General features: G+C 38.9%; 1 protein-coding gene across 33 annotated transcripts in view; it reads left to right on the top strand.

Moving 5' to 3' along the window:
• Ndae1 (Na[+]-driven anion exchanger 1) overlaps positions 1–26177 on the top strand; it is a 680061-nt gene that overhangs the window by 175649 nt on the left and 478235 nt on the right. For all 33 annotated transcript variants that reach the window (XM_071683718.1, XM_071683724.1, XM_071683696.1 and 30 more), the window contains 3 exons: positions 1571–1715; positions 14462–14681; positions 18250–18385. In XM_071683718.1, the coding sequence (XP_071539819.1) occupies positions 1571–1715; positions 14462–14681; positions 18250–18385 (501 nt within the window). The remainder of the gene's footprint in view (positions 1–1570; positions 1716–14461; positions 14682–18249; positions 18386–26177) is intronic.

The following is a 26177-nucleotide window of genomic DNA, read 5'->3' on the forward strand; positions in this document are numbered from 1 at the left end:
TACTTTCAAGGCATATTGCAATTGATGTGATAATTCCATTAGGAGAACCTGAGGGAATTTAAAGAGAAATTTGAACAAATAATTCATGGAACTATTGACTATGTATTGTTGCCGTCCTACAAAGGCCCGATGAGGAAAAAACTGAAACTGAAGAAAATATCAAAGCCTTAAGAGTTAATGCAAATGAAAACTGTGAATTCAAGAAGCACATTAATAAGATATTGCTTTCAAGGCAAATTGTAATTGATGCGATAATGAGAACTTTGAACAAGAAAAAGATAGTTAATGATGAAAATGTTCAGCATATGTATAAGAGGCAAAATATAATATTGCTTTGTTGTATGGCCACCAGTTGAACAGATTAAGGTAAACAAATGGTATCCCAATTGAATAGATGGTGCCCTGTTGTAGCCAAACTTATGATGGTATTGTTAGGACAAAGCCTAAATAAGAGCAGATTATCAGAAGTACATAAAAAGGAAGATATAAACTCATGTTTGAACAGTACTAGAATGTATGTTTTACATCAAAGAAATGCCTCTGAAAGAATGATTGAAAAACATGAATCAAAAAGCCTGACATAAGATAAATGCTTGAATGGATAAAAATTATTGTATTTTCATATTTGTATTTTCCCACATTAGCGAGGTAGCTCTAGGAACAACAAAATGTTCTATTTTGCTCATATCCATTATCTAGTTGTCATGAGAAATGCACCAAAACCACAACTCCCAGTTCATAGCTAGGCCCCACAAACCTTTCTGTGGTTTCCCGTCTCCACTTCATATGCCATGGTTCAGTCCATATTTTCCCTATAAGACATACTGTATACATGATACCTCAACATGTCTGAAAGGGTAAAATTGCAAATTCAGATACTGTGCAGTGGCCCCAATATGTATGCATGATATAACAAGGCTCTGTATTTAATTGTATATTCTTTTTGATACTGGGACAGTAAAGCTTACATTAGTGAACAGGAACATTTCTCTATTTTGATAGGATATATGTTACTCAATCACCATAAGAAAAAAGTTATCAGTTCATGGTATGACTTTTTGACTAATATCTTTGTCTTGTCTTAGTGAAATAATGATTATGATTATGATAATACTGTTGATGATAATGATATATTTTTTTATAATGATATTGAAAAGGTCATTATGATTATTTTGATAATGATAGTGACACTAGTAATATCAGTAAAGATAATAGTATAGTAATGATAATCCTAATATACTGAAAAAGAGATATCTACATGTAATGAATTACATGTGTTTGTGACGTTGTCATGTGCTGTGCTATAATTTATAGGATTCTGTTAGGCCATTTCAAATGCTCAAACTGTTGATAACTATAGCTTTCAATTCATATCATTTACTGTTACTCTTTATTGATAAGCTGGAGTGAACTCAAGTTTTTAGATCACACTCAATGTGCCACAGTTTTTAGGGAATACTGTAATTTTCTTTCTTATTAGTGCATAGTTTATGATAAAATGTATAATTTAGGGTTTTGATTGTGTGAAGAAGACTTTTATCATGATTGTCACCTCACATCTATCTTGCAGTAACCCCTCCAAGCCAGCGTGTGCAGTTCATCCTGGGTGAAGATGATGACGATGATGGCACCCATGACAGTCATCCACTTTTCAGTGAGATGGAAACACTCACAGAGATGGAAGGGGGAGAGCTGGAGTGGAAGGAGACTGCCAGGTACTGTACAATATACAAGGAAATTGGACAAGTGGAAGACAGTAATGAAAGACAAGAGATTGGAAATAGTGAGAAATAGTGGAGATATATTAGGATGATGTTGAAAGACTAAAGGACAGGACACTGTGAAGAATAGGGGAAATATAGTTGGAAGTATATTCGTAGATAATAATGAAAAATTAAGAGAGTGTGGTTGAGAGAGCAGAAGAGGGTGTGTTGAAATGGTTTGGACATATGGGGAGAATGAGTGAGGAAAGATTGACAAATAGGATATATGTGTCAGAGGTGGAGGAAACAAAGAGATGCTTGAGACCAAATTGGAGGTGGAAGGATGAAGTATAAAAGATTTTGAGTGAATAGGGCCTGAACATGCAGGAGGTAGAAAGGTGTGCATGGAATAGAGTGAATTGGAATGATGTGGTTTACTGGGGTCAACATGCTATCAGTGGACTGAAACAGGGCATGTGAAATGTCTGGGGTAAACCATGAAAAGGTCTGTGGGGCCTGGTTGTGGATAGGGATCTGTGGTTTCGGTGACAGCATGACAGCAAGAGAATGAGTGTGAGCATATGTGGCGAGGTGGCGATCGGGATGAATAAAGGCAGACAGTGTGAATTGTGTGCATGGGTATATATGTGTGTCTGTGTGTGTATATATATGTGTACATTGAGATGTATAGGTATGTATATTTGCGTGTGTGGACGTGTATGTATATACATGTGTATGGGGGTGGGTTGGGCCATTTCTTTCGTCTGTTTCCTTGCGCTACCTCACAAACGCGGGAGACAGCGACAAAGCAAAATAAAAGAAATAATAATAGATATATGTATTTGTATGCAAAAAAGAAAATAGGAAAATTAAACACAACAGGTTCCCAAGTGCACTTTCATGTAATGGTCACATCATTAGGGAGATACAAGAATGAGATAGATGTAGAACAGTTAGTTGATATACAAGGAAGAGATGTAGCTGAGACGCCATTGGTAAACAAGTGTTACCGGATGGTGGTGTTTGGGTTGGTGTGTTTGAGTCTGGCATCATGCCTATCATCATTTTTTTATGCAGACAAGAAAGGGAACTGTTTACAAATTTTGCCTCCAGCATAGCTATCCAATTTGTATAGATGTTCACTAATATTATTGTTACTATTCTTTGTGTATTTAACAAAAGAAGATTCAGTGATATTTCTCGGGGTAAAGGAATTGGTTAATAACTGAATAGGCATTACTCCAGTCAATACAATGGTCATAATTTTTAACATGCTTAAACAAAGCAATTGAGGCTTGTCTTGTTCTTATAATGTATTTATGTTGCTGAAGTTGTTGTTGAAAGGTAATGATTCTCAAGATTTTTATCTTTGTCCCCTTCATTGCCATATATGTATGGACTTATCAAAACACATAAACCAAACTTTCCAGCGAGACCTATAGTGAGTTTAGTGGGCTCCATCACATATAGATTATCAAAATAGTTAGTTTCTTTATTAAGCCTACTTGTGGGTAAGATATCATCTTCTAGCATTATGAACAATGTAGATTTACTTAACAAGTGTAATGCTATCCATGTTGATTTTAATTTCAAACTTGTAAGTTTTGATGTTTCATCCTTGTTCACAAAAGTTCCAGTTGATGACCTCTTAGAATATTTGGTCGATGTCTTGAATAAGATTGATTTACCTGTTTCATATTTTGTTTTTATTGAATTGATGAAATTGTATAAAAGACTTTATTTCAATTTAATGGAGGATATTATGCTCAGAAATCTGGTATGGGTAACCCTCTTTCACCAGTATTAAGTAATCTTTACATGGAATTCTTTGAAAAAAATTTCTGAATGACATCTTAACTTTTAAGGGAATTTGGTTTAGGTATGTAGATGATGATCTTTGTTTTGGCCAACAAACAAAAATTTACAAACATTTTTCCCTTTATTTAACAATCTTTAGATTGCATGATCTGTAGGGTTAGAAACAGATTTAAGTATAACATGTACAGAAAACCTACCAATATTTGTTCATTTATATTTATTCATTTATTATACTTTGTCGCCGTCTCCCATGTTAGCGAGGTAGCGCAAGCAAACAGATGAAAGAATGGCCCAACGTACCCACATACACATTTATATACATAAACACCCACACATGCACATATACATACCTATACATTTCAACATATACATACATACTCAAACACAGACATATACATATATTCACATGTACATATTCATACATGCTGCTTTCATCCATTCCCACTGCCATTCTGTCTCACATGAAATGACAACCCCCTCCCCCCACATGCATGTGAGGTAGCACTAGGAAAAGACAACAAAGGTCACATTCGTTTACACTCAGTCTCTAGCTGTCATTGGTAATGCACTGAAACCTCAGCTTCCTTTCCACATCCAGGCCCATAAAACTTTCCATGGTTTACCCCAGACGCTTCACATGGCCTGGTTCAATCCATTGACAGCATGTCGACTCCAGTATACTACATCATTCCAGTTCACTCTATTCCTTGCATGCCTTTCACCCTCTTGCATGTTCAGGCCCCGATCGCTCAAAATTTTTTTCACTCCATCCTTCCACCTCCAGTTTGGTCTTCCACTTCTCCTTGTTCCTTCCACCTCTGACATATATATCCTCTTCGTCAATCTTTCCTCACTCATTCTCTCCATGTGACCAAATCATTTCAAAACCCCCTCTTCTGCTCTCTCAACCACACTCTTTTTATTACCACACATCTGTCTTACCCTTTCATTAATTACTTGATCAAACCACCTCACACCACATATCCTCAAACATCTCCTTTCCAACACATCTACCCTCCTCTGCACAACCCTATCTATAGTCCATGCCTCATAACCATATAACATTGTTGGAACCACTATTCCTTCAAACATACCCATTTTTGCTCTCCTAGATAATGTTCTCGCCTTCCACACATTCTTCAATGCTCCCAGAACCTTCGCCCCCTCCCCCACCCTATGACTCTCTTCTGCTTCTGTGGTTCCATCTGCTGCCAGATCCACTCCCAAATAACTAAAACACTTCACTTCCTCCAGTTTTTACTATTCAAACTTACCTCCCAGTTTACTTGTCCCTCAACCCTACTGAACCAAATAACCTTGCACTTATTCACATTTACTCTTAGCTTTCTTCGCTCTCACACTTTACCAAACTGAATCACCAACTTCTGCAGTTTCTCACCCAAATCAAACACCAGTGCTGTATCATCAGCGAACGACAACTGACTCACTTCCCAAGCCCTCTCATCCACAACAGACTGCATACTTGCCCCTTTCTCCAAAACTCTTGCATTCACCTTCCTAACAACCCCATCCATAAACATATTAAACAACCATGAAGACATCATGCACCCCTGCCACATACCAACATTCACTGGGAACCATTCTCTTTCCTCTCCTCCTACTCATACACATGTCTTACATCCTTGATAAAAACTTTTCACTGATTCTACCAACTTGCCTTCCACACCATATACTCTTAACACCTTCAACAGAGCATCTCTATCAACTCTATCATATTCCTTCTCCAGATCCATTAATGCTACATACAAATCCATCTGTTTTTCTAAGTATTTCTCACATGAATTCTTCAAAGCAAACACCTGATCCACATGTCCTCAACCACTTTTGAAACCACACTGCTCTTCCCCAATCTGATGCTCTGTACATGCCTTGACCCTCTTAATCAATACCCTCCCATATGATTTCTCAGGAATACTCAACAAACTTATACCTCTGTAATTTGAACACACCTTTTTCCCCTTTGCCTTTGTATAATAGCACTATGCATGCATTCCACCAATCCTCAGGCACTTCACCATGAACCATACATACATTGAATACCCTCACCAGCCAGTTAACGACACAGTCACCCCCTTTTTATAATAAATTCAACAGTAATTTAGTTTTTTGTTCACATATTCATTATTACTCAGCTCAACATGACAGACTTAAATTATCATCATTCCGAGACTTAAATTATCATCATTCCGATCAGTGTTCCTGAAGACATTACATATGTGCAGTCCGGAATTTATTGACGATGACTTTGCGAAGATATATTCTTTTGGATCAAAGTTAAAGTGTCGTAGCTCTTTCATTGATAAATCTCTAAAGTTGGCAAAGAAATCATTTTATAGAGTTAAACCCAAACCTCCCCTTGATACCAAAATCCTTTTAGTTTTCCCTTTTAGTGATAATTTTATATTACCTCCAAGGTTGCTTAAATCCTGCATTGCAAATGTAGCCTTCAGCAATAACAGCACTATAAAGGACATCTTAGTCAAAAACTTGCCTGAAAATTCTGTGAGCTGTGTTTAGAGAATACCTTGTAAAAATTGCAATGTTTTTTATGTTAGGCAGATTGGTAAGGATCTTTTTGTTAGACTTAAGCAACATAAACATAGTATAGGAACAGGACAAGAATCAAATGCTTATGCAATCATGTTAAGAATTATGATCATTGTATTGACTGGAGTAATGCCAATTCAGTTAGTAATTGTAATTCCTTTACCATGAGAAATATCATTGAATCTTCTATTTTTGAATACACAAAGAATTGTAACATTGATATTAGTGAAGGTCTATACAAATTGGATAGCTTTGTTGTGGGCAAAATTTGTAAAAAGTTCCCTTTCTTGTCCACATAAAAAGAACTATAACAGGCATGATACCAGACTGAAATGCACCAATTTGAACACCACTTTCTGGTGACACTTGTTTACCAATAGCATCCTACCTATGTTTCTTCCTTGTTTATCAACTGACTGTCCTACATCTTCTATCTCATTCTTGTATCTACCCTGACGATGTGTTAATTACGTAAAAGTATACTTGGGAACTTACTGTGTTTCATTTTCCTGTTTTTTTTGCATATGCTACATTATGCATGCCACTGTGACCTCTTGCAACATGTACATGTACGTATATGTATGTAAATATGTATATGTCCGTGTATAAGTATGTATATATGTGTGAATATGAGTGGATGGGTCTTTCTTCATGTGTTTCCTAGCGTTACCTTGCTTACACGGAAAACGGCGATCAAGTATAATGATAATAATAATATTATTATTTATTTATTATCCCTGGGGATAGGGGAGAAGGAATACTTCCCACGCATTCCTCATGTGTCGTAGAAGGCGACTAAAGGGGATGGGAGCGGGGGGCTAGAAACTCTCCGCTCCATGTATTTTAACTTTCTAAAAGGGGAAACAGAAGAAGGAGTCACGTGGGGAGTGCTCATCCTCCTGGAAGGCTCAGATTGGGGTGTCTAAATGTGTGTGGATGTAACCAAGATGAGAAAAAAGGAGAGATAGGTTGTATGTTTGAGGAAAGGAACCTGGATGTTTTGGCTCTGAGTGAAACGAAGCTCAAGGGTAAAGAGGAAGAGTGGTTTGGGAATGTTTTGGGATGAGAGGAATGTTTTGGTGAGAGGACAAGAGCAAAGGAAGGAGTAGCACTACATCTGAAACAGGAGCAGTGGGAGTATGTGATAGAGTGTAAAAAAGTAAACTCTAGATTGATATGGGTAAAACTGAAAGTTGATGGAGAGACATGGGTCATTATTGGTACATATGCACTTGGGCATGAGAAGAAAGATCATGAGAGGCAAGTGTTTTGGGAGCAGCTGAGTGGGTGTGTTAGTAGTTTTGATGCATGAGACCGGATTATAGTGATGGGTGATTTGAATGCAAAGGTGAGTAATGTGGCAGTTGAGGGATTAATTGGTGTACATGGGGTGTTCAGTGTTGTAAATGGAAATGGTGAAGAGCTTGTAGATTTATGTGCTGAAAAAGGACTGGTGATTGGGAATACCTGGTTTAGAAAGAGAGATATACTTAAGTATGCATATGTAAGTAGAAGAGATGGCCAAAGAGTGTTATTGGGTTATGTGTTAATTAATAGGCGTGCAAAAGAGAGACTTTTGGATGTTAATGTGCTGAGAGGTGCAACTGGAGGGATGTCTGATCATTATCTTGTAGAGGCAAAGGTGAAGATTTGTAGAGGTTTTCAGAAAAGAAGAGAGAATTTTGGGGTGAAGAGAGTGGTGAGAGTAAGTGAGCTTGGAAAGGAGACTTGTGTGAAGAAGTACCAGGAGAGACTGAGTACAGAATGGAAAAAGGTGAGAACAAAGGAGGTAAGGGGAGTGGGGGATGAATGGAATGTATTTCGGGAAGCATGATGGCTTGCGCAAAAGATGCTTATGGCATGAGAAGTGTGGGAGGTGGGCAGATTAGAAAGGGTAGTGAGTGGTGGGATGAAGAAGAAAGATTATTAGTGAAAGAGAAGAGAGAGGCATTTGGACGATTTTTGCTGGGAAATAATGCAAATGAGTGGGAGATGTATAAAAGAAAGAGGCAGGAGGTCAAGAGAAAGGTGCAAAAGGTGAAAAAGAGGGCAAATGAGAGTTGGGGTGAGAGAGTATCATTAGATTTTAGGGAGAATAAAAAGATGTTTTGGAAAGAGGTAAATAAAGTGCGTAAGACAAGGAAACAAATGGGAACTTCAGTGAAGGGGCTAATGGGGAGGTGATAACAAGTAGTGGTGATGTGAGAAGGAGATGGAGTGAGTATTTTGAAGGTTTGTTGAATGAGTTTGATGATAGAGTGGCAGATATAGGGTGTTTTGGTCGAGGTGGCTTGCAAAGTGAGAGGGTTAGAGAAAATGATTTGGTAAACAGAGAAGAGGTAGTAAAAGCTCTGCGGAAGATGAAAGCCGGCAAGGCAGCAGGTTTGGATGGTATTTCAGTGGAATTTATTAAAAAAGGGGGTGACTGCATTGTTGACTGGTTGGTAAGGTTATGTAATGTATATATGACTCATGGTGAGGTGCCTGAGGATTGGTGGAATGCTTGCATAGTTCCATTGTACAAAGGCAAAGGGGATAAGAGTGAGTGCTCAAATTACAGAGGTATAAGTCTGTTGAGTATTGGTGGTAAATTATATGGGAGGGTATTGATTGAGAGGGTGAAGGCATGTATAGAGCATCAGATTGGGGAAGAGCAGTGTGGTTTCAAAAGTGGTAGAGGATGTGTGGATCAGGTGTTTGCTTTGAAGAATGTATGTGAGAAATACTTAGAAAAGTAAATGGATTTGTATGTAGCATTTATGGATCTGGAGAGGGCATATGATCGAGTTGATAGAGATGCTCTGTGTAAGGTATTAAGAATATATGGTGTGGGAGGCAAGTTGTTAGAAGCAGTGAAAAGTTTTTATCGAGGATGTAAGGCATGTGTATGTGTAGGAAGAGAGGAAAGTGATTGGTTCTCGGTGAATGTTGGTTTGCGGCAGGGGTGTGTGATGTCTCCATGGTTGTTTAATTTGTTTATGGGTGGGGGTTGTTAGGGAGGTGAATGCAAGAGTTTTGGAAAGAGGGATAAGTATGCAGTCTGTTGTGGATGAGAGAGTTTGGGAGGTCAGTCAGTTGTTGTTGCTGATGATACAGCGCTGGTGGCTGATTCATGTGAGAAACTGCAGAAGCTGGTGACTGAGTTTGGTAAAGTGTGTGAAAGAAGAAAGCTGAGAGTAAATGTGAATATGAGCAAGGTTATTAGGTACGGTAGGGTTGAGGGTCAAGTCAATTGGGAGGTAAGTTTGAATGGAGAAAAACTGGAGGAATTGAAGTCTTTTATATATCTGGGAGTGGATTTGGCAGCGGATGAAACCATGGAAGTGGAAGTGAATCATAGGGTGGGGGAGGGGGCGAAAGTTCTGGGAGCATTGAAGGATGTGTGGAAGTTGAGAACATTATCTCGGAAAGCAAAAATGGGTATGTTTGAAGGAATAGTGGTTCCAACAATGTTATATGGTTGCAAGGGGTGGGCTATGGATAGAATTGTGCAGAGGAGGGTGGATGTGCTGGAAATGAGATGTTTGAGGACAGTATATGGTGTGAGGTGGTTTGATCAAGTAAGTAATGTAAGGGTAAGAGAGATGTGTGATAATAAAAAGAGTGTGGTTGAGAGAGCAGAAGAGGGTGTTTTGAAATGGTTTGGTGACATGGAGAGAATGAGTGAGGAAAGATTGACCAAGTGGATTTATATGTCAGAGGTGGAGGGAACGAGGAAAAGTGGGAGACCAAATTGGAGGTGGAAAGATGGAGTGAAAAAGATTTTGAGTGATCAGGGCCTGAACATGCAGGAGGGTGAAAGGCGTGCAAGGAATAGAGTGAATTGGAACAATGTGGTATACCGGGGTTGATGTGCTGTCAATAGATTGAACCAAGGCATGTGAAGTGTCTGGGGTAAACCATGGAAAGTTGTGTGGGGCCTGGATGTGGAAAGGGAGCTGTGGTTTCGGTGCACTATTACATGACAGCTAGAGACTGAGTGTGAACGAATGTGGCTTTTGTTATCTTTTCCTAGCCCTGCCTCGCACACGTGAGGGGGGAGGGGTTTGTTATTTTTTGTGTGGCAGGGTGGCAGTGGGAATGAATAAAGGTCAGACAGTATGAATTATGTACATTTGTATATATGTCTATGTCTGTGTGTGCATATATATGTATACGTTGAGATGTATAGGTATTTATATGTGCATGCGTGGACATGTATGTATATACATGTGTATGTGGGTGGGTTGGGCCATTCTTTCATCTGTTTCCTTGCGCTACCTCGCTAACACGGGAGACAGTGACAAAGCAAAATAAATAAATAAAATATAAATATATATATATAATACTTTCTCGCTGTGTCCTGCGTTAGCGAGGTAGTGCAAGGAAAAAGACGAAAGAATAGCCCAACTACCCACATACCCATATATATACATACACGTCCACACATGCACATATACATACCTGTACATCTCAACGTATTCATATATATACACACAGAGACATATACATATATACACACACAGAGACATATACATATATACATATGTACATAATTCATACTGTCTGCCTTATTCATTCCCGTTGCCACCCCACCACACATGAAATGACAACCCCCTTCCCCTGCATGTGTGCGAGGTAGAGCTAGGAAAAGACAACAAAAGCCACGTTCGTTCACACTCTGTCTCTAGCTATCATGTATAATACACCAAAACCACAGCTCTCTTTCCACATCCAGGCTCCACAAAACTTTTCATGGTTTACCCCAGACACTTCACATGCCCTGGTTCAATCCAATGACAGCACGTCGACCCAGGTATACCACATCGCTCCTATCCACTCTATTCCTTGCACGCCTTTCACCCTCCTGCATGTTCAGGCCCTGATCACTCAAAATCTTTTTCACTCCATCTTTCCACCCCCAATTTTATCTCCCACTTCTCGTTCCCTCCACCTCTGACACATATATCCTCTTTGTCAATCTTTCCTCACTCATTCTCTCCATGTGACCAAACCATTTCAAAACACCGTCTTCTGCTCTCTCAACCACAATCTTTTCATTACCACACATCTCTCTTACCCTTTCATTTTCATTACCACACATCTCTCCTACCCTTTCATTACTTACTCGTCAAACCACCTCACACAACATATTGTCCTCAAACATCTCATTTCCAGCATATCCACCCTCTTCCGCACAACTCTATCTATAGCCCATACCTCGCAACCATATATCATTGTTGGAACCACTGTTCCTTTAAACATACCCATTTTTGCTTTCCAAGATGACGTTCTTGACTTCCACACATTTTTCAACTCTCCCAGAACTTTTGCCCCCTCCCCCACCCTATGATTCAATTTCACTTCCATTGTTCCACCCACTACCAAATCCACTCCCAGATATTTAAAACACTTCACTTCCTCCAGTTTTTCTCCATTCAAACTTACCCCCCAATTGACTTGTCTCAACCCTACTGTACCTAATAACCTTGCTCTTATTCACATTTACTCTCAGCTTTCTTCCTTAACTCACTTTACCGAACTCAGTCACCAACATCTGCAGTTTCTCACCCAAATCAGCCACCAGCACTGTATCATCAGCGAACATTAGCTGACTCACTTCCCAAGCTCTCTCATCCACAACAGACTACATACTTGCCCCTCTTTCCAAAACTCTTGCATTCACCTCCCTAACAACCCCATCCATAAACAAATTAAACAACCATGGTAATATCATGCACCCCTGCCGCAAACCAACATTCACTGAGAACCAATCACTTTCCTCTCTTCCTACTCGTACACATGCCTTACATCCTTGATAAAAACTTTTCACTGCTTCTAACAACTTGCCTCCCACACCATATTTTCTTAATACCTTCCACAGAGCATCTCTATCAACTCTATCATATTCCTTCTCCAGATCCATAAATGCTACTTACAATTCCATTTGCTTTTCTTAGTATTTCTCACATACATTCTTCAAAGCAAACACCTGATCCACACATCCTCTACCACTTTTGAAACCACACTGCTCTTCCTCAATCTGATGCTCCGTACATGCCTTCACCCTCTCAATCAATACCCTCCCATATAATTTCCCAGGAATACTCAAAAAACTTATACCTTTGTAATTTGAGCACTCACCTTTATCCCCTTTGCCTTTGTACAATGGCACAATCCAAGCATTCCACCAATCCTCAGGCACCTCGCCATGAGTCATACATACATTAAATAACCTTACCAACCAGTCAACAATACAGTCACCCCCTTTTTTTAATAAATTCCACTGCAACACCATCCACACCCGCTGCCTTGCTGGCTTTCATCTTCCACACAGCTTTTACTACCTCTTCTCTGTTTACCAAATCATTCTCCCTAACCCTCTCACTTTGCACACCACCTCGACCAAAACACCCTATATCTGCCACTCTATCATCAAACACATTCAACAAACCTTCAAAATACTCACTCCATCTTCTCACATCACCACTACTTGTTATCACCTCCCCATTATCCCTCTTCGCTGATGTTCACATTTGTTCCCTTGTCTTATGCACTTTATTTACCCCCTTCCAAAACATCTTTTTATTCTCCCTAAAATTTAATGATGCATTCTCACGCCATTTCTCATTTGCCCTCTTTTTCACCTCTTGCACCCTTCTCTTGACCTCCTGCCTCTTTCTTTTATACATTATCCAGTCATTTGCATTATTTCCCTGCAGAAATTGTCCAAATGCCTCTCTCTTCTCTTTCACCAATAATCTTACTTCTTCATCCCACCACTCACTACCCTTTCTAATCTGTCCACCTCCCACGCTTCTCATGCCACAAGCATCTTTTGCGTAAGCCATCACTGCTTCCCTAAATACATCCCACTCCTCCCCCACTCCCCTTATGTGTTTTGTTCTCTCCTTTTTTCATTCTGTACTCAGTCTCTCCTGGTACTTCCTCACACAAGTCTCCTTCCCAAGCTCACTTCCTCTCACCACTCTCTTCACCCCAACTTCCCACGCATTCCTCATGTGTCGTAGAAGTCAACTAAAGGGGACTGGAGCAAGGGGCTAGAAACCCTCCCCTACTTGTATTTTAGCTTTCTAAAAGGGGAAACAGAAGAAGGAGTCACGCGGGGAGTGCTCATCGTCCTTGAAGGCTCAGATTGGGGTGTCTAAATGTGTATGGATGTAACCAAGATGAGAAAAAAGGAGAGATAGGTAGTATGTTTGAGGAAAGGTACCTGGATGTTTTGGCTCTGAGTGAAATGAAGCTCAAGGGTAAAGGGGAAAAGTGGTTTGGGAATGTCTTAGGAGTAAAGTTAGGGGTTAGTGAGAGGACAAGAGGAAGGGAAGGAGTAGGACTACTCCTGAAACAGGAGTGGTGGGACTATGTGATAGAGTGTAAGAAAGTAAACTCTAGATTGATATGGGTAAAACTGAAAGTGGATGGAGAGAGATGGGTGATTATTGGTGCATATGCACCTGGGCATGAGAAGAAAGATCATGAGAGGCAAGTGTTTTAGGAGCAGCTGAGTGAGTGTGTTAGTAGTTTTGATGCACGAGACCAAGTTATAGTGATGGTGAGTTATGTGGCAGTTGAGGGAATATTTGGTGTACATGGGGTGTTCAGTGTTGTAAATGGAAATGGTGAAGAGCTTGTAGGTTTACGTGCTGAAAAAGGACTGGTGATTGGGAATACCTGGTTTAAGAAGAGAGATATACATAAGTATACGTATGTAAGTAGAAGAGATGGCCAGGGAGTGTTGTTGGATTACGTCTTAATTGACAGGCGTGCAAAAGAGAGACTTTTGGATGTTAATGTGCTGAGAGGTGCAACTGGAGGGATGTCGGATCATTATCTTGTGGAGGCAAAGGTGAAGATTTGTAGAGGTTTTCAGAAAATAATAATGATAATAATGATAATGGTATTAATAATTTCATCCCTGGGGATAGGGGAGAAAGAATACTTCTCATGTATTCCCTGTTTGTCGTAGAAGGCAACTAAAAGGGGAGGGAGCCGGGGCTAGAAATCTTTCCCTTCTCTTTTTGGTTTTCGAAAAGGAGGAACAGAGAAGAGGGCCAAGTGATGGTATTCCCTCTAAGGCTCACTCCTCTGTTCTTAACGCTACCTCGCTAATGTGGGAAGTGGTGAATATGTATGTAAAAAAATCAATAATAGTATTAATAATGATTATAATAATACTAATGATAATAATGAAAATGTTGATGAATGATAAGTGATACAGCTAGATGTTTTACTTTTAGAAACTGAAAAGATGCACTGATTCAGTGTATAGAAATGCTTGAGATTATGTGTTAGTATTTTAAAGATTTAGGAGTGGGCTTTAGATGCAAAGCTTTTTGTTTTGAATCTAACACTTTATGAAATATTTTCTTTAGATGGGTGAAGTTTGAAGAAGATGTAGAAGAGGGTGGAGAACGTTGGTCCAAACCTCATGTGGCAACTCTGTCTCTGCACTCCCTCTTTGAACTTAGGTCTTTTATTCTCAATGGAACTGTCATTCTTGACATGGATGCTACATCCTTGGACCAGATTGCTGACCTTCTTCTGGACAACATGATCAATCAAGGACAACTAGCATTTGATAACAGGGAGAAGGTAAGATATATTTATTTGCATCCTCTTTATATTAGAATTTGTTAATGTTCTACAGTTTCATAAGTGCCAGATTTGCATTCTTTTTATTTTTCAACCAGAGTACCATGATTTATAGAATTTGGTTGGATGATGCCTCTTTTTTGTTTGTTTGTATGTGGATAGATGTTCATCTACAAGGAATTAGATATTTATTCATGATTACTGTTTTCATATATTTCCTTCCTTAGTCTGTTCTTGGCACTACCTTGCTTACATGGGAAACATCAGTCATGTATGAAAATAATTGTTAAACAAATTGAAAGTTGCAATTACACTCTAATGATTTATGGGTGACTGATGCATGGTATTTTTTCCAGCAATGTTATTAGGTTGCTAGTAACATTATAAGAGATGGAATCATTCATCAGCTGGAAATTTAAAACATTGCCACCAAAGATTTTGCAGTTTACTGGCATGTGCAGCCATCATAGTAGACCAGTTTACTGCTGTACAGCAGCTTAATGGTTAAAGAAATATGTACCATCTAGAGAAGGTCCAATTGGGGCAACAAAGATTGTACCCAAAATAAAGGAAAAGAGCAACATGGTGAGGTGCTGTCATGGATCTGCAGTTGAGAGAGAGAAGGAAAAATGGGAGACATAATTACAAGCATCAGAATTATGAACTGGTTTGACATTGAAGATATTGAATTGCTCTGATAAGATGAAAAAATATATAAAAACTTGAGGGTATGATAAGAAAGTGAGCAAGAAATGGATTTATCCAAGTCAGGAAATAGTGAAGAGAACATCAAAGACTTCAAAATGTCATGTGACTGTAACCAAATGTAAAGAATTTGGGCCCAATAAGTATGATATTCCCTCTTTATAGAAATAATTATCATAATGCTTGAGCTTGACGCCTGATTCAAATACTAAACAACAAATTCTCTTTACCATTGTCAGAAAACTTCATATTTACTTCTTACATTTGATTTGAACTGTGACATTCCAGTCTGAAGATTACCAAAAACCCAGTGTCAATCAGGGCATGCTATGATTGATGTACCCACCACTATTACTTGCTATAATGAGAGAACTAGGAACGTAATTGAACTCGTCTTCACATAAGTTGACTGAAGGCTAGCTCATTTGGTGTCTCAGGCTAGTATTCTGGTCAGGTCAGGTTTTTATATTTTAGCAATTCACTGAAAACTGAAACACCATGAAAGTCCTCCAGTTCATTATAAGAATGCATCACAGTCTTGGTAGATCTCTCACTCATATGCAAGAGTAGTGTAGCCTTCTTTATAGGAGTGGTGAACCACATAAAGTCATTTTCCTTAATTCTTCTTTTTTATGTTGAATGCTACAGTTATGGACAGAAGTACAGATTAAGGCCAGGCCTTAATTGAAATATAGAGAGAATTATGAAACAGAAAAAGAAAAGACAAGGGAAAGTAATTCTGAATTTTGGAGGAAGTGAAAGACCTGTTTTTTGAAATGTGCCAGGCCATAGTTGTCGGGAAAGACATGAGAAGGGTAACTTCCAAAGCTTTGATGTGTAGGGAAAGAAGCAGGTATCAAAACAATCCCCCCCTCCTTTAGTTGCTGATCAATGGCTACACAATAATCTTGTGACACAACAACTTGCCAAATATTGCATGATCTAGCTAGTGGTGTGGGCATACAAGCAGCTAGCTCTTGGGAGCAAAAACCAAAGTAATACCTAGGTAAGAGGGAAAGTGAACCATCATTGTGGCGGAGGGCAAGGTGTCAAGTTTGGAAACTATCCTGGGACAGTTTATAAGTTGGACTGCTTTTGACTCAAGTCTGTTAAGTAAGGATGCAGAGCTAGAACCACCCCAAATGTTAGAGCAGCACTTCATACAAGGAAAATCAATCCCTTGTATGAATGGAGCAACTGTTCGGAAGAGAAGAAATTTCGATATCTAAACAGGATACCCAGTTTCTTGGAGGCAGACTTAGCTATTCCTGTAATGTGGGGTTTCCAAGAAAGACTGTCTTACCTAAAGGTAGGAGTCAGTGAAATACTTCCTCCCTTTTACATTTAGGACAAGAGAGCATTCATGTTGATTTGTGAGGGAATGGACAAAAATTTTGAGAGCCCATAAGGGAGGGAGATTTGAAGTAACATGCTTTCATATAGGCAGCATGGTTTAATTTTGAATTGTTGGTTAATTGCAAATTACTAGTGATGGACTTTAATGATGATGGTTACAGGAGTTATTCTATTATCCTCTTAGGGACTAAAACATTTTCAGGGTATGACATTCTTTTGGCAGAGTTCTAAACCTTCTGCCATATTCAGAACTGATAGATACATCTATCTGTCTATCTATCTATCTATCTATCTATCTATCTATCTATCTATCTATCTGTCTATCTTTTTATCTATCTATATCTCTAATGCCCTTTCCCTCTGAGAACTCCTTCAAGGGGGTTGCAAAGGCAAAAAGAGTCTCTACAGCTGTTGAGCTCAAGTGCCTCATCTTAGCCTTTACGCCGCATCCTTGACAGGCCACTGGTAGATGGCAACTTTGTGCTGTGTTTCCTGAGGCTCCTACCTAATGTTCTTACTGACTATTTTTACTTAATGTGTCTCCCTTATATTCATACACAATGTTCCAACCTACTACTCCTACCTAGTATTCCAACTTATTGCTACTGCCTAATGTTGCTACCATGTGGTTGATGTTCGTACCTACTACCACTACCTAAAATTTCTACCTAATGCTCCTACCTACTTCTTATATCTATGTCTCCTACTATTTTGTCAAAACACAGGGCTAGCACATAGTGCCCACTGCAAGAATATGTAGAGTTACAAAGAATGAGTTGTGTGAGTGTTGTTAAGTGTTATGTGTAGCAAGGAGAGATTGTATATTTGTAGATAGAATGCCAGTAGTCCATATGTGGGTAAGACAGAAAGGAAAGACAGTTACCAAGGTCAGAGATGTGCCACTTGACAGCCACTGTAGTGCTGGCTTACTGTGCAACCATCACTAATCTTACCAATATCTAGGCAGGTAGCATTGGTAATATACCTCCCTGGTTGGTGGCTTCCTACCAACTGCTACCCAAGTTGGCTAAAAGGGAATGGAAGAAAGCTGTTATAAAGAGATTAATTTTGTGCTCTTATTAATAGGGCAGACATTACAAAAAAAAAAAAAAATTCTATTATATTCAGTACACCAAATTATTTTCATGGTAACAATGAATTCTGTCAGAAATGTCTTGGAAATAAAGTGGAAAATTATATTCTAGTTTCCCTGCAGGAACCACAGATTGGTTAGTGGTGTGACTGAGTTGAATCAATTCATCTCATTGTATTTTTGAAATGCTTTGAAGATTATGGTGCTGAGTATTAGTCTGTATGAGTGTACATTAGTGTTTTGTCTTATCTCAAATTCTTATCTCAATTTTGATGCTATTACTTTGGATTTTTATTCATTTTTAGAATGTGTTGTTTTTTTTTGGTAAAAGAGTGTTAAAATGCACTTAAATCAATGAAGGAGCATTTTTTGATGTGCTTGCTCTCTCGCTTACAAAAAATTTGCATCCAACAGTTCCGTGATACTCTTCTACGCAAGCATAAGCATCTCTACGAAAAGCAGAAACACAGCAAAGAGAATGGCAATATGTCTCGTTTACCTCTGATTCGCAGTTTGGCAGAAATTGGACGAAACCATTCATCCTCCAAAAGTGAGTATTGTTTTAGATTTCATAAGGCATATTTAAGTCATCTTAAAAGAAAGAGTGGGTATTGAAATTCTTTTTATATATGTAATGTTACCAATAAGTGGTATATACAAGCATTAAATAAGCATTCATGACCTGAATCAGTTTATAGAATTCTTCAAAAAATATTAATTTGTATGCAATCATGTATTTCTTTTCCAAAATATCAAGGAGCGGGTGGTAAGACAGGTCTAGGGTTACCTTGCACTGGTGCACTCAGTAATTAATAATATTAAAAGAAAAGCGTGGTCAAATTAGATGTTGAAGAATTCCTTGTTATAGTTACAGATATCGTTTTATGATTGTATGTATGTTGGAGCTTGCACATTTACAGAGCATGGATGCATTTCTTGATGTTATATAATGGTAAATTAGAAAAGTTTATTTGGCACATTGTTCAGACCTGTAGTAGTGTTTATTGTGTATATTGTGTGTTTTGGATGTTTCACACATTTCATTCTACTTAATTATTTATTATTTTTAACTTTGGAAGTGTATTATCTCAGTAGAACCTTCAACTGGTTCACTATGGTGTATACAATGAGTAGAACCTTCACCATGATGTTTAGGAAACTTGCAATAATAGATTTTTTTTAGTCATCATGGAATTAGAAACTTTATTCTGTACATATCAGCAAAATTGGAAACAGATGCTTATAAACTGTTGTGACAAAGGGCAAAATAGCCATCAGATAATAAGTTAGGTGCTAAACAAAATGGTCATCAACCATGTGGTGCTTGCTGGTGATAAACAGATCTTATATAACACACCAGTCATGCAGATCCGATGTGAATCAGCTGACTTATTTATTGCCGGGTGGAGCTTCCCTCTCTCTAGATATCACAGGATCTTCAGTTAGACCTGTTTATTCTGAGAGTCTTTACATTATCTGTGGAGAAGCATGCACTTAACATGAATTACGAAAAGTGCTTAGTAGCTTTGCATTTTTTTAGAATAAAGAAGGGCATTTGTCTCATAGGCTACTCTGATTTTTTTTAATTTTTGTGTCCACATTGTTAGAATTAAAAAGCACCATTACAATAATAAAAGCTTTCATATCTTCCATAAAATCTACACCTCACAAGACTTTCAAGTCACCTTTTAAATTTTCATAAGCTTTATAAGTTTCTCAGTCAATCTTTGCTTCTAAACACGCACACAATTTCTCAAGTTTTAGCAAAAGCTGCTGCAGCAGTTTGACTTTTATATGATTATTTTTTCTTTTCATAGGCTCCAGTCATGGACAAAAGTCCACATTAAGGCTGGGCCTTAATTGAAGTACAGATAGGTTAATGAAAGGGAAAAAGAAGAGAGAAAAATGAGAAATGAGAAAAAGTATTTTACAGATTTTGAAGGAAGTGAAAACCTTGTCTTTTTTAAAAGTGTTGGGCCATAGATATTAGGAGAGAAATCAGAGGGTAGATAATTAATTCCAAAGCATTAAGGTGTGGGGAAAGAAACAGTTATCAGAACAGCCCACCTTAGACTTACCAATGGCCTCACAATCATCATGTCATGCAGTAACTTGCTGAGTATTGTGTGATCTTGCTAGTGGTGGGGGCCTACAAGCAGCCAACTCTCTGAAGCATAAGCCAATGTAATATCTATGAAAGAGGGGGAGAAACCAACATTGTGGTGTAGGGCAAGTAGATCAAGTTTTGAGGTTAGCCTGGAAGAGTTGGACCATTTTTAACTCAACTTTGTCAAGTAAAGATGCAGAGCTAGAACTAACCCAGATGTAAGAACAGTACAGGAACTAACCCAGATGTAAGAACAGTACAAGAACTAACCCAGATGTAAGAACAGTACAAGAACTAACCCAGATGTAAGGACAGTACAAGAACTAACCCAGATGTAAGAACAGTACAGGAACTAACCCAGATGTAAGAACAGTACAAGAACTAACCCAGATGTAAGAACAGTACAAGAACTAACCCAGATGTAAGAACAGTACAAGAACTAACCCAGATGTAAGAACAGTACTAGAACTAACCCAGATGTAAGAACAGTACTTCTTACAAGGATGGCTCAGTCCTTTGCATGAGTGGAACAAATGTTTGGGAGAAAAGAATTTTCAACATCTAAACAGGATTCAAGTTTCTTAGAGGCAGACTTAGTTATTTCCATAATGTGAGATTTTCAAGATAGTGTGGATTTTACAGTAATACCAAGTATGTTCCTGGAGTCAAGAGGTGGAATTACAGATCCATCAAAGGAGAGAGGAAAGTTGAGAGGAATTTTCAATAGAGATGGGCAGAAATGGGTCATTAGTCTTAGACTTCATCCTATTTCAACTACCCAATTGAGATACCTTGATTAAGTCTGAGTTTACTGAGGAAGTTATGTTAAGATGAGATGCAGATTGAGTGAGAAAAGGAGCAGAATTGAAGGACATGGAGGAATGTAGTATAGAGTCATTAGCATATTAGTTAATTCAGTTGTATATAGAAGTAAGGAAATCTTTGACATAAAAGAGGAAACATGTTGGAGATAAGAGTGAACCTTGAGGGACTACTGTTGATGGAGAAAGGAGCAAAGGCTGATCCATCAACAACCAGGGAAACAGAACAGCCTGGGAGGAAGCTAGATATGATGGAGCAAAGTGAGGGAGGGAAGCCAGAAGAGGGGAGCTTAGAGATGAGATGCTGATGCCACATCCAGTCAAGAGCTTTGGATATATCAAGGGCAACTACATAGGATTTCCCAGAGTCTTTTAGGGATGATGACCAGACTGTGAGTTTCAAGATGTCTGAGGATATGGGGATTGAGGAAGGATTCAAAGACTTTGAAAGTAATAGAAGTCAAGGCAAAGGGATGATAGAGTGGTTAAAACGTTCACCCTTCTTACAGACAGGATGTGTCAATGCACGCTTCTAAGAAGGAGAAGGTCTGATTTTTATATAGAAATAGAACAGACGAGCATGCACAGGTGCAAGTTCAGAGGCACACTCTTTCAGTACATGGGGATGGGTGCCATCTCGTCCATTAGTCTTGCTTATATCCAAAGAAGAAAACATTTTATGGACAGTTAGAAAAGAGGTTACAGGGAAGGGTATGGGATTGGTAATAGGAGGATTAGGAGATGATGGAATGTCAGAGTCATCCAAGGTTGAGTTTGAGGAGTAACAAGAACCAAAAAGAATTATTTTGTCTATGGGAGAGACAGCTTTAGTACTGTCAGAATGGAAAAATGAAGAAAAGGTAGGGCAACAGAAGTTGTTAGTGATATTTCTGGCTAAAGACCAGAACGACATATCAATGCATGAAGAGGAGAGGTTATCACTCTTAATTTGAATAAAGGAAAGCTTTGCCTCATGAATAACAATTTGCAGTGATTATGGGCCATGACAAATGCTTATTGAGAATTAGAGGAAGTAGAGTTTTTCAAGCCAAGTATGCTTGATCCCTTGCTTGAATGGTCTTAGAACAGGAAGGATTGGACCATGGTTTGGAAGAAGTGGCAGTCTTGGAGGATGAGGGGCTCTGTGCTTTCATTCCCACAGCAATAATTCTTGTAGGCATTTGGAGACAGAAGCATCACCATATGAGAGATAGTAATCTACCACAGGAAATTCAAACAACAGCCATCTCTAACAAACATTAAGAAAAATCCACACCTCTCTTACCATCCCACCTTTCATGCATGTAATGCTTCTAACCCAAACCTACAAAATTCCTTCTCTCAGAGAACACACAAACATAACCACTACCCAGAAATTAGCAACAAATCTACTACATACCTTAAGAAGAAAGTTATGAAATCCCTACATAAATTCTACACAGAAACAACTGCTTCCACTGACTTTCACAAATCATTTGAAATGTTATGGAATTCCCCTGCAACAGGCCCAAACAAAATATCAAACTTCCTTATAAAACACTTAGGCCCATTTGCAATCCAGGTCCTTAAATTATCTTCAGCCTTTACACAGCAAATCCAAAACATCTGGAAACTTGCCGGCATAGTACCCATTCTTTAACTCTTCAGTTCACCCAATTTTCCTTCCTCTTATTGCCCTCTATCGCTGCTATCTATTTTTCTATCTATATCTCTGATGCCAGTTCCAATTGGAACTCTCTCAAAGGGGTGGCCACAGCAACAGTCTCCATAATTTCATTGCTATGTCTCCATAATTTCAATGCCATGTCTTAGCCTTCAGCTACTCTTCCTTAACAGGCCACTGGCATAGGGTGCTGTTTGCAGAGGCTTCTTTCTAATGTTCCTAATGACTACTTCTATCTAATGCTCCTTCCTACTACTTCTACCTAATGTTTCTAACTAATGCTGCTGCCCAAATGTTCCTGCCTACTACTTCTATCTGTTGCTCCTACCATTTTGCCAAAAGGCAAGGCCTGTACATAGTGTGTGAGTTAAGTGTTGTCAAGTGTTACGTATGACAAAGAGAGATTGTATGTTTGTGGACAGAATGCCATCACATCACCTTCCACAAAAGAGGCACAAAATGGTTAGCTAACTTCACAGCCGGCTGCCAAGCTAATCTCTTTCACAAAATCTTAAGGCCTTACAGCGGGGTGCCACAGGGATTGTTCTTCCTCCAGTCTTCTTCAGTCAACTACAACATAACCTCCCATCACCTCCTACAGACTGCAGCATGAAAGCCCTCTTATATACAGATGACCTCTCAGTCACATCACAGCACTATGACAGTACTCAAGTAACACGAGATATGTAACATTGCATCATGTAGTTAGAGCACTGGCCCACTAAAAAGTAGAATGTTACAAACCCTTAGAAATCTACTGTCACCTTTTTAACCCCTTAGACGTGAATCCACTCTACACCATTTTCTAACCCTGAATGGCCAACCACTCCTACTCATCATAAATCCAATCATAATAGTATCACATATGACACATGAGAGTCCATTTCAACACCACATACATCAGCACAGAGGCATTAAACAAACTGAATGCCTTCAGAACACTTATTAGTATCAGATGTAGAGAGGAAAAAGAAATCCTTCATTATTTTCAACAAACAATTTCTCTTCCCCACCATAAACTATACCTGACCTGCCTTGTCATCTGTCCTATCAAATGTAGATATATCAGAATTACGAACCACAGAAAACAGAGCACTCAGAACAGTCACCTGCTGCTAGGCAAACACAAACATTCAACACCTGCACAGCAAAACAAAAATACTTCCGGTACAGTCCCACTTCAGTATGCTTGCCTCTTAATTCTTAGCAGATGCGGTGGATTCCTCTCATCCAACCACCATACCCTAAATAGAAATGTAAAGCAAAAGTTTACACTTCAGTATCCATTACCTACATATCACATCTTGTGCAACACTCACACTCTGGAGACAAAACATACACCGAAATGCCATGACACGCACTAAACAACTGCCATCCCAAACCAGTCATAAACACCACTTCATTAGACATATACCCATCTTAAACCACACTCCCCTTCCCCCTTATAAGTTATCCATTTTTGTCTTTATTCTGGACATCTCTGATCTTTCTGGCACTACAAACATTAATCCATTATATCACATGATCCCTCATGCCCAAAATGCACCTTCCATTATTTTCATGTTCTTACCCAACAAAGACACACCACACACATCACCACACTTTTTAACCTAAATATTTTCGTACTAGACATGGCTGGCATCCTGGGCACTTAAGGAATCACATGGAAAGGGATCCTATGGCAGGAAGATAGTTTTTTTTCATACTTGTTTGCTGTTTCCTGCATTAGAGAGGTAGTACAGAAACAGACAAAGAAAGACCTCATTCACCTCCTATCCACAACCAGACCCTGCAGACCTTTCTGTGGTTTCCTGCAGCTGCTTCATATGCTCTTGTTTGGTCCATTGACAGCCCATTACCCCTTTATACCACATTGTTTCAGTTCATTCTTTCCGGAAGACATCTTTCACCCTCTTGCATGTTAAGGCTTTAAGGACTCAAATCTTTTTCAGTCCATCCTTTTACCTCCACTTTGGTCTCCCCCTTCTTCATTTCCCTTCCATTTCTGACAAGTATATCCTCTTTGTCAACCTCTCCTTATTTGTTCTCTCAATTCATATGCATAAACCATTTCAGCACACCCTATTCAGCTCTCTCAATCACTCTCTTCTTTTAATTACAACTCTCTCATATCCTTTTATTTCTTACCTGATCAAACTACCTCACACTATGTATTGTCCTCAGACATTTAATTTCCATCACATCAGCCCTCCTCTGCACGTTTTTTTCTATAGCACCAGTGCCTTTTTCTTGCAACTAACATTGTTGGGACTTCTATACCTTCAGACATATCCATTTTGGCCCTCCCAGATAATAACATCTCTTTTCATACATTCCTCAGTACTCCCAAAATCTTCACCCCCTCACCCACCCTGTGACTCACTATTTTTATGGTTCCATTCACTGCTGTGTCTACTCGCAGGTATCTTAAAACGCTCCACTTCCTCCAAATTTTCTTCAAACTCACAACCAAAGTAACCTGACCCTCTTTACTACTAAACCTCATAACCTTGCTTTTATTTGCATATACTCTCACCTTCCTTCTTTCACATGCTCTCCCAATCTCACTCACCAGCTTCTGCAGTTTCTTGCTCATATCTATCACAAGTGCTGTTCCATAAGCAAACAACTCGCTTTCCTTCACCTAGAACCACTCACCCTCCTCTTTACCTACTCATGCATACACCTTACACTCATGTTATAGACTTTTAACTGTATCTTGTAGCTTTCCTCCCACATCATGTGCTTGTAAGACCTTACACAAGGCATCTCTATCAACCCTATTATATACTTTCTTTAGTTCCATAAGTGCCATATTCAAATCCTTTTGTTTCTCCAAGTAGTTCTCACACACATTCTTTAAAGAAAATACCTGATCCAAACACTGTCTACCACTCCTGAGACAACATTGTTCCTCCCTAGTCTGATGCTCTTTACATCCCTTCACTTGTCAGTCACCATTCTCTCCTACAACTTACTTGGTATGCTCAACAAACTTACACCACTGCAGTTTGAACACATCTTTGTCCCCCTTGCCCTTCTACAATGGTACTATACATGCATTCTGCCAATTCTAAGGAACCTTACCATGATCCATGTATACACTGAAAATCGTGACTAACAACAACACTGTCACCCCCTCCTTTTTAAGAAATTTGATTGCATTACCATCCACTTTGCTGCCTTGCTACATTTCATCTTAAACAAGGCTTTCACCACCTCTTCTCTCTTCATCAAACCTCCCACTTTCCATATGCCACGTCTCTTGCACATGAGAACACTGCATCCCTAAATATCTCCCGTTCCTCAACCACTCCTTTAGCATCATTTACCCTCACTTTTTGCCATTCTATGCCCAATTTTTCCTGGTATTTCTTTACACAAGTCTCTTTGCCAAGCTCACTTACTTTCACCACCCTTTTCTCATCCATATCATTTTCCCCATGTGCAAAAACCTGTACAAATCTTCACCCTTTCTTCCACCAGTTAATTGTCAGACATCCCATCATCTCTGTGGAAACCAGGATACATACATACATATGTACATAGAGAATTGTTAGAGAAACTGTCTTCTGGCAAATATATGAATCACATTTAATTATGTGGATAAAGATAAGTTTGTGAAATTATTCACCACACAAATCAAACCAATACAGGATTTTGCCTTGATAGTCTGTTCACTGCACCTAAAGAAGTGTAGAAATATGATTGAGCTGGTACAGGGAAGAGCAACTAAGATGAAACATAAATT

The sequence above is a fragment of the Panulirus ornatus genome, chromosome 37, assembly GCF_036320965.1.
Source record: "Panulirus ornatus isolate Po-2019 chromosome 37, ASM3632096v1, whole genome shotgun sequence".
Taxonomy (NCBI): Eukaryota; Metazoa; Arthropoda; class Malacostraca; order Decapoda; family Palinuridae; genus Panulirus; species Panulirus ornatus.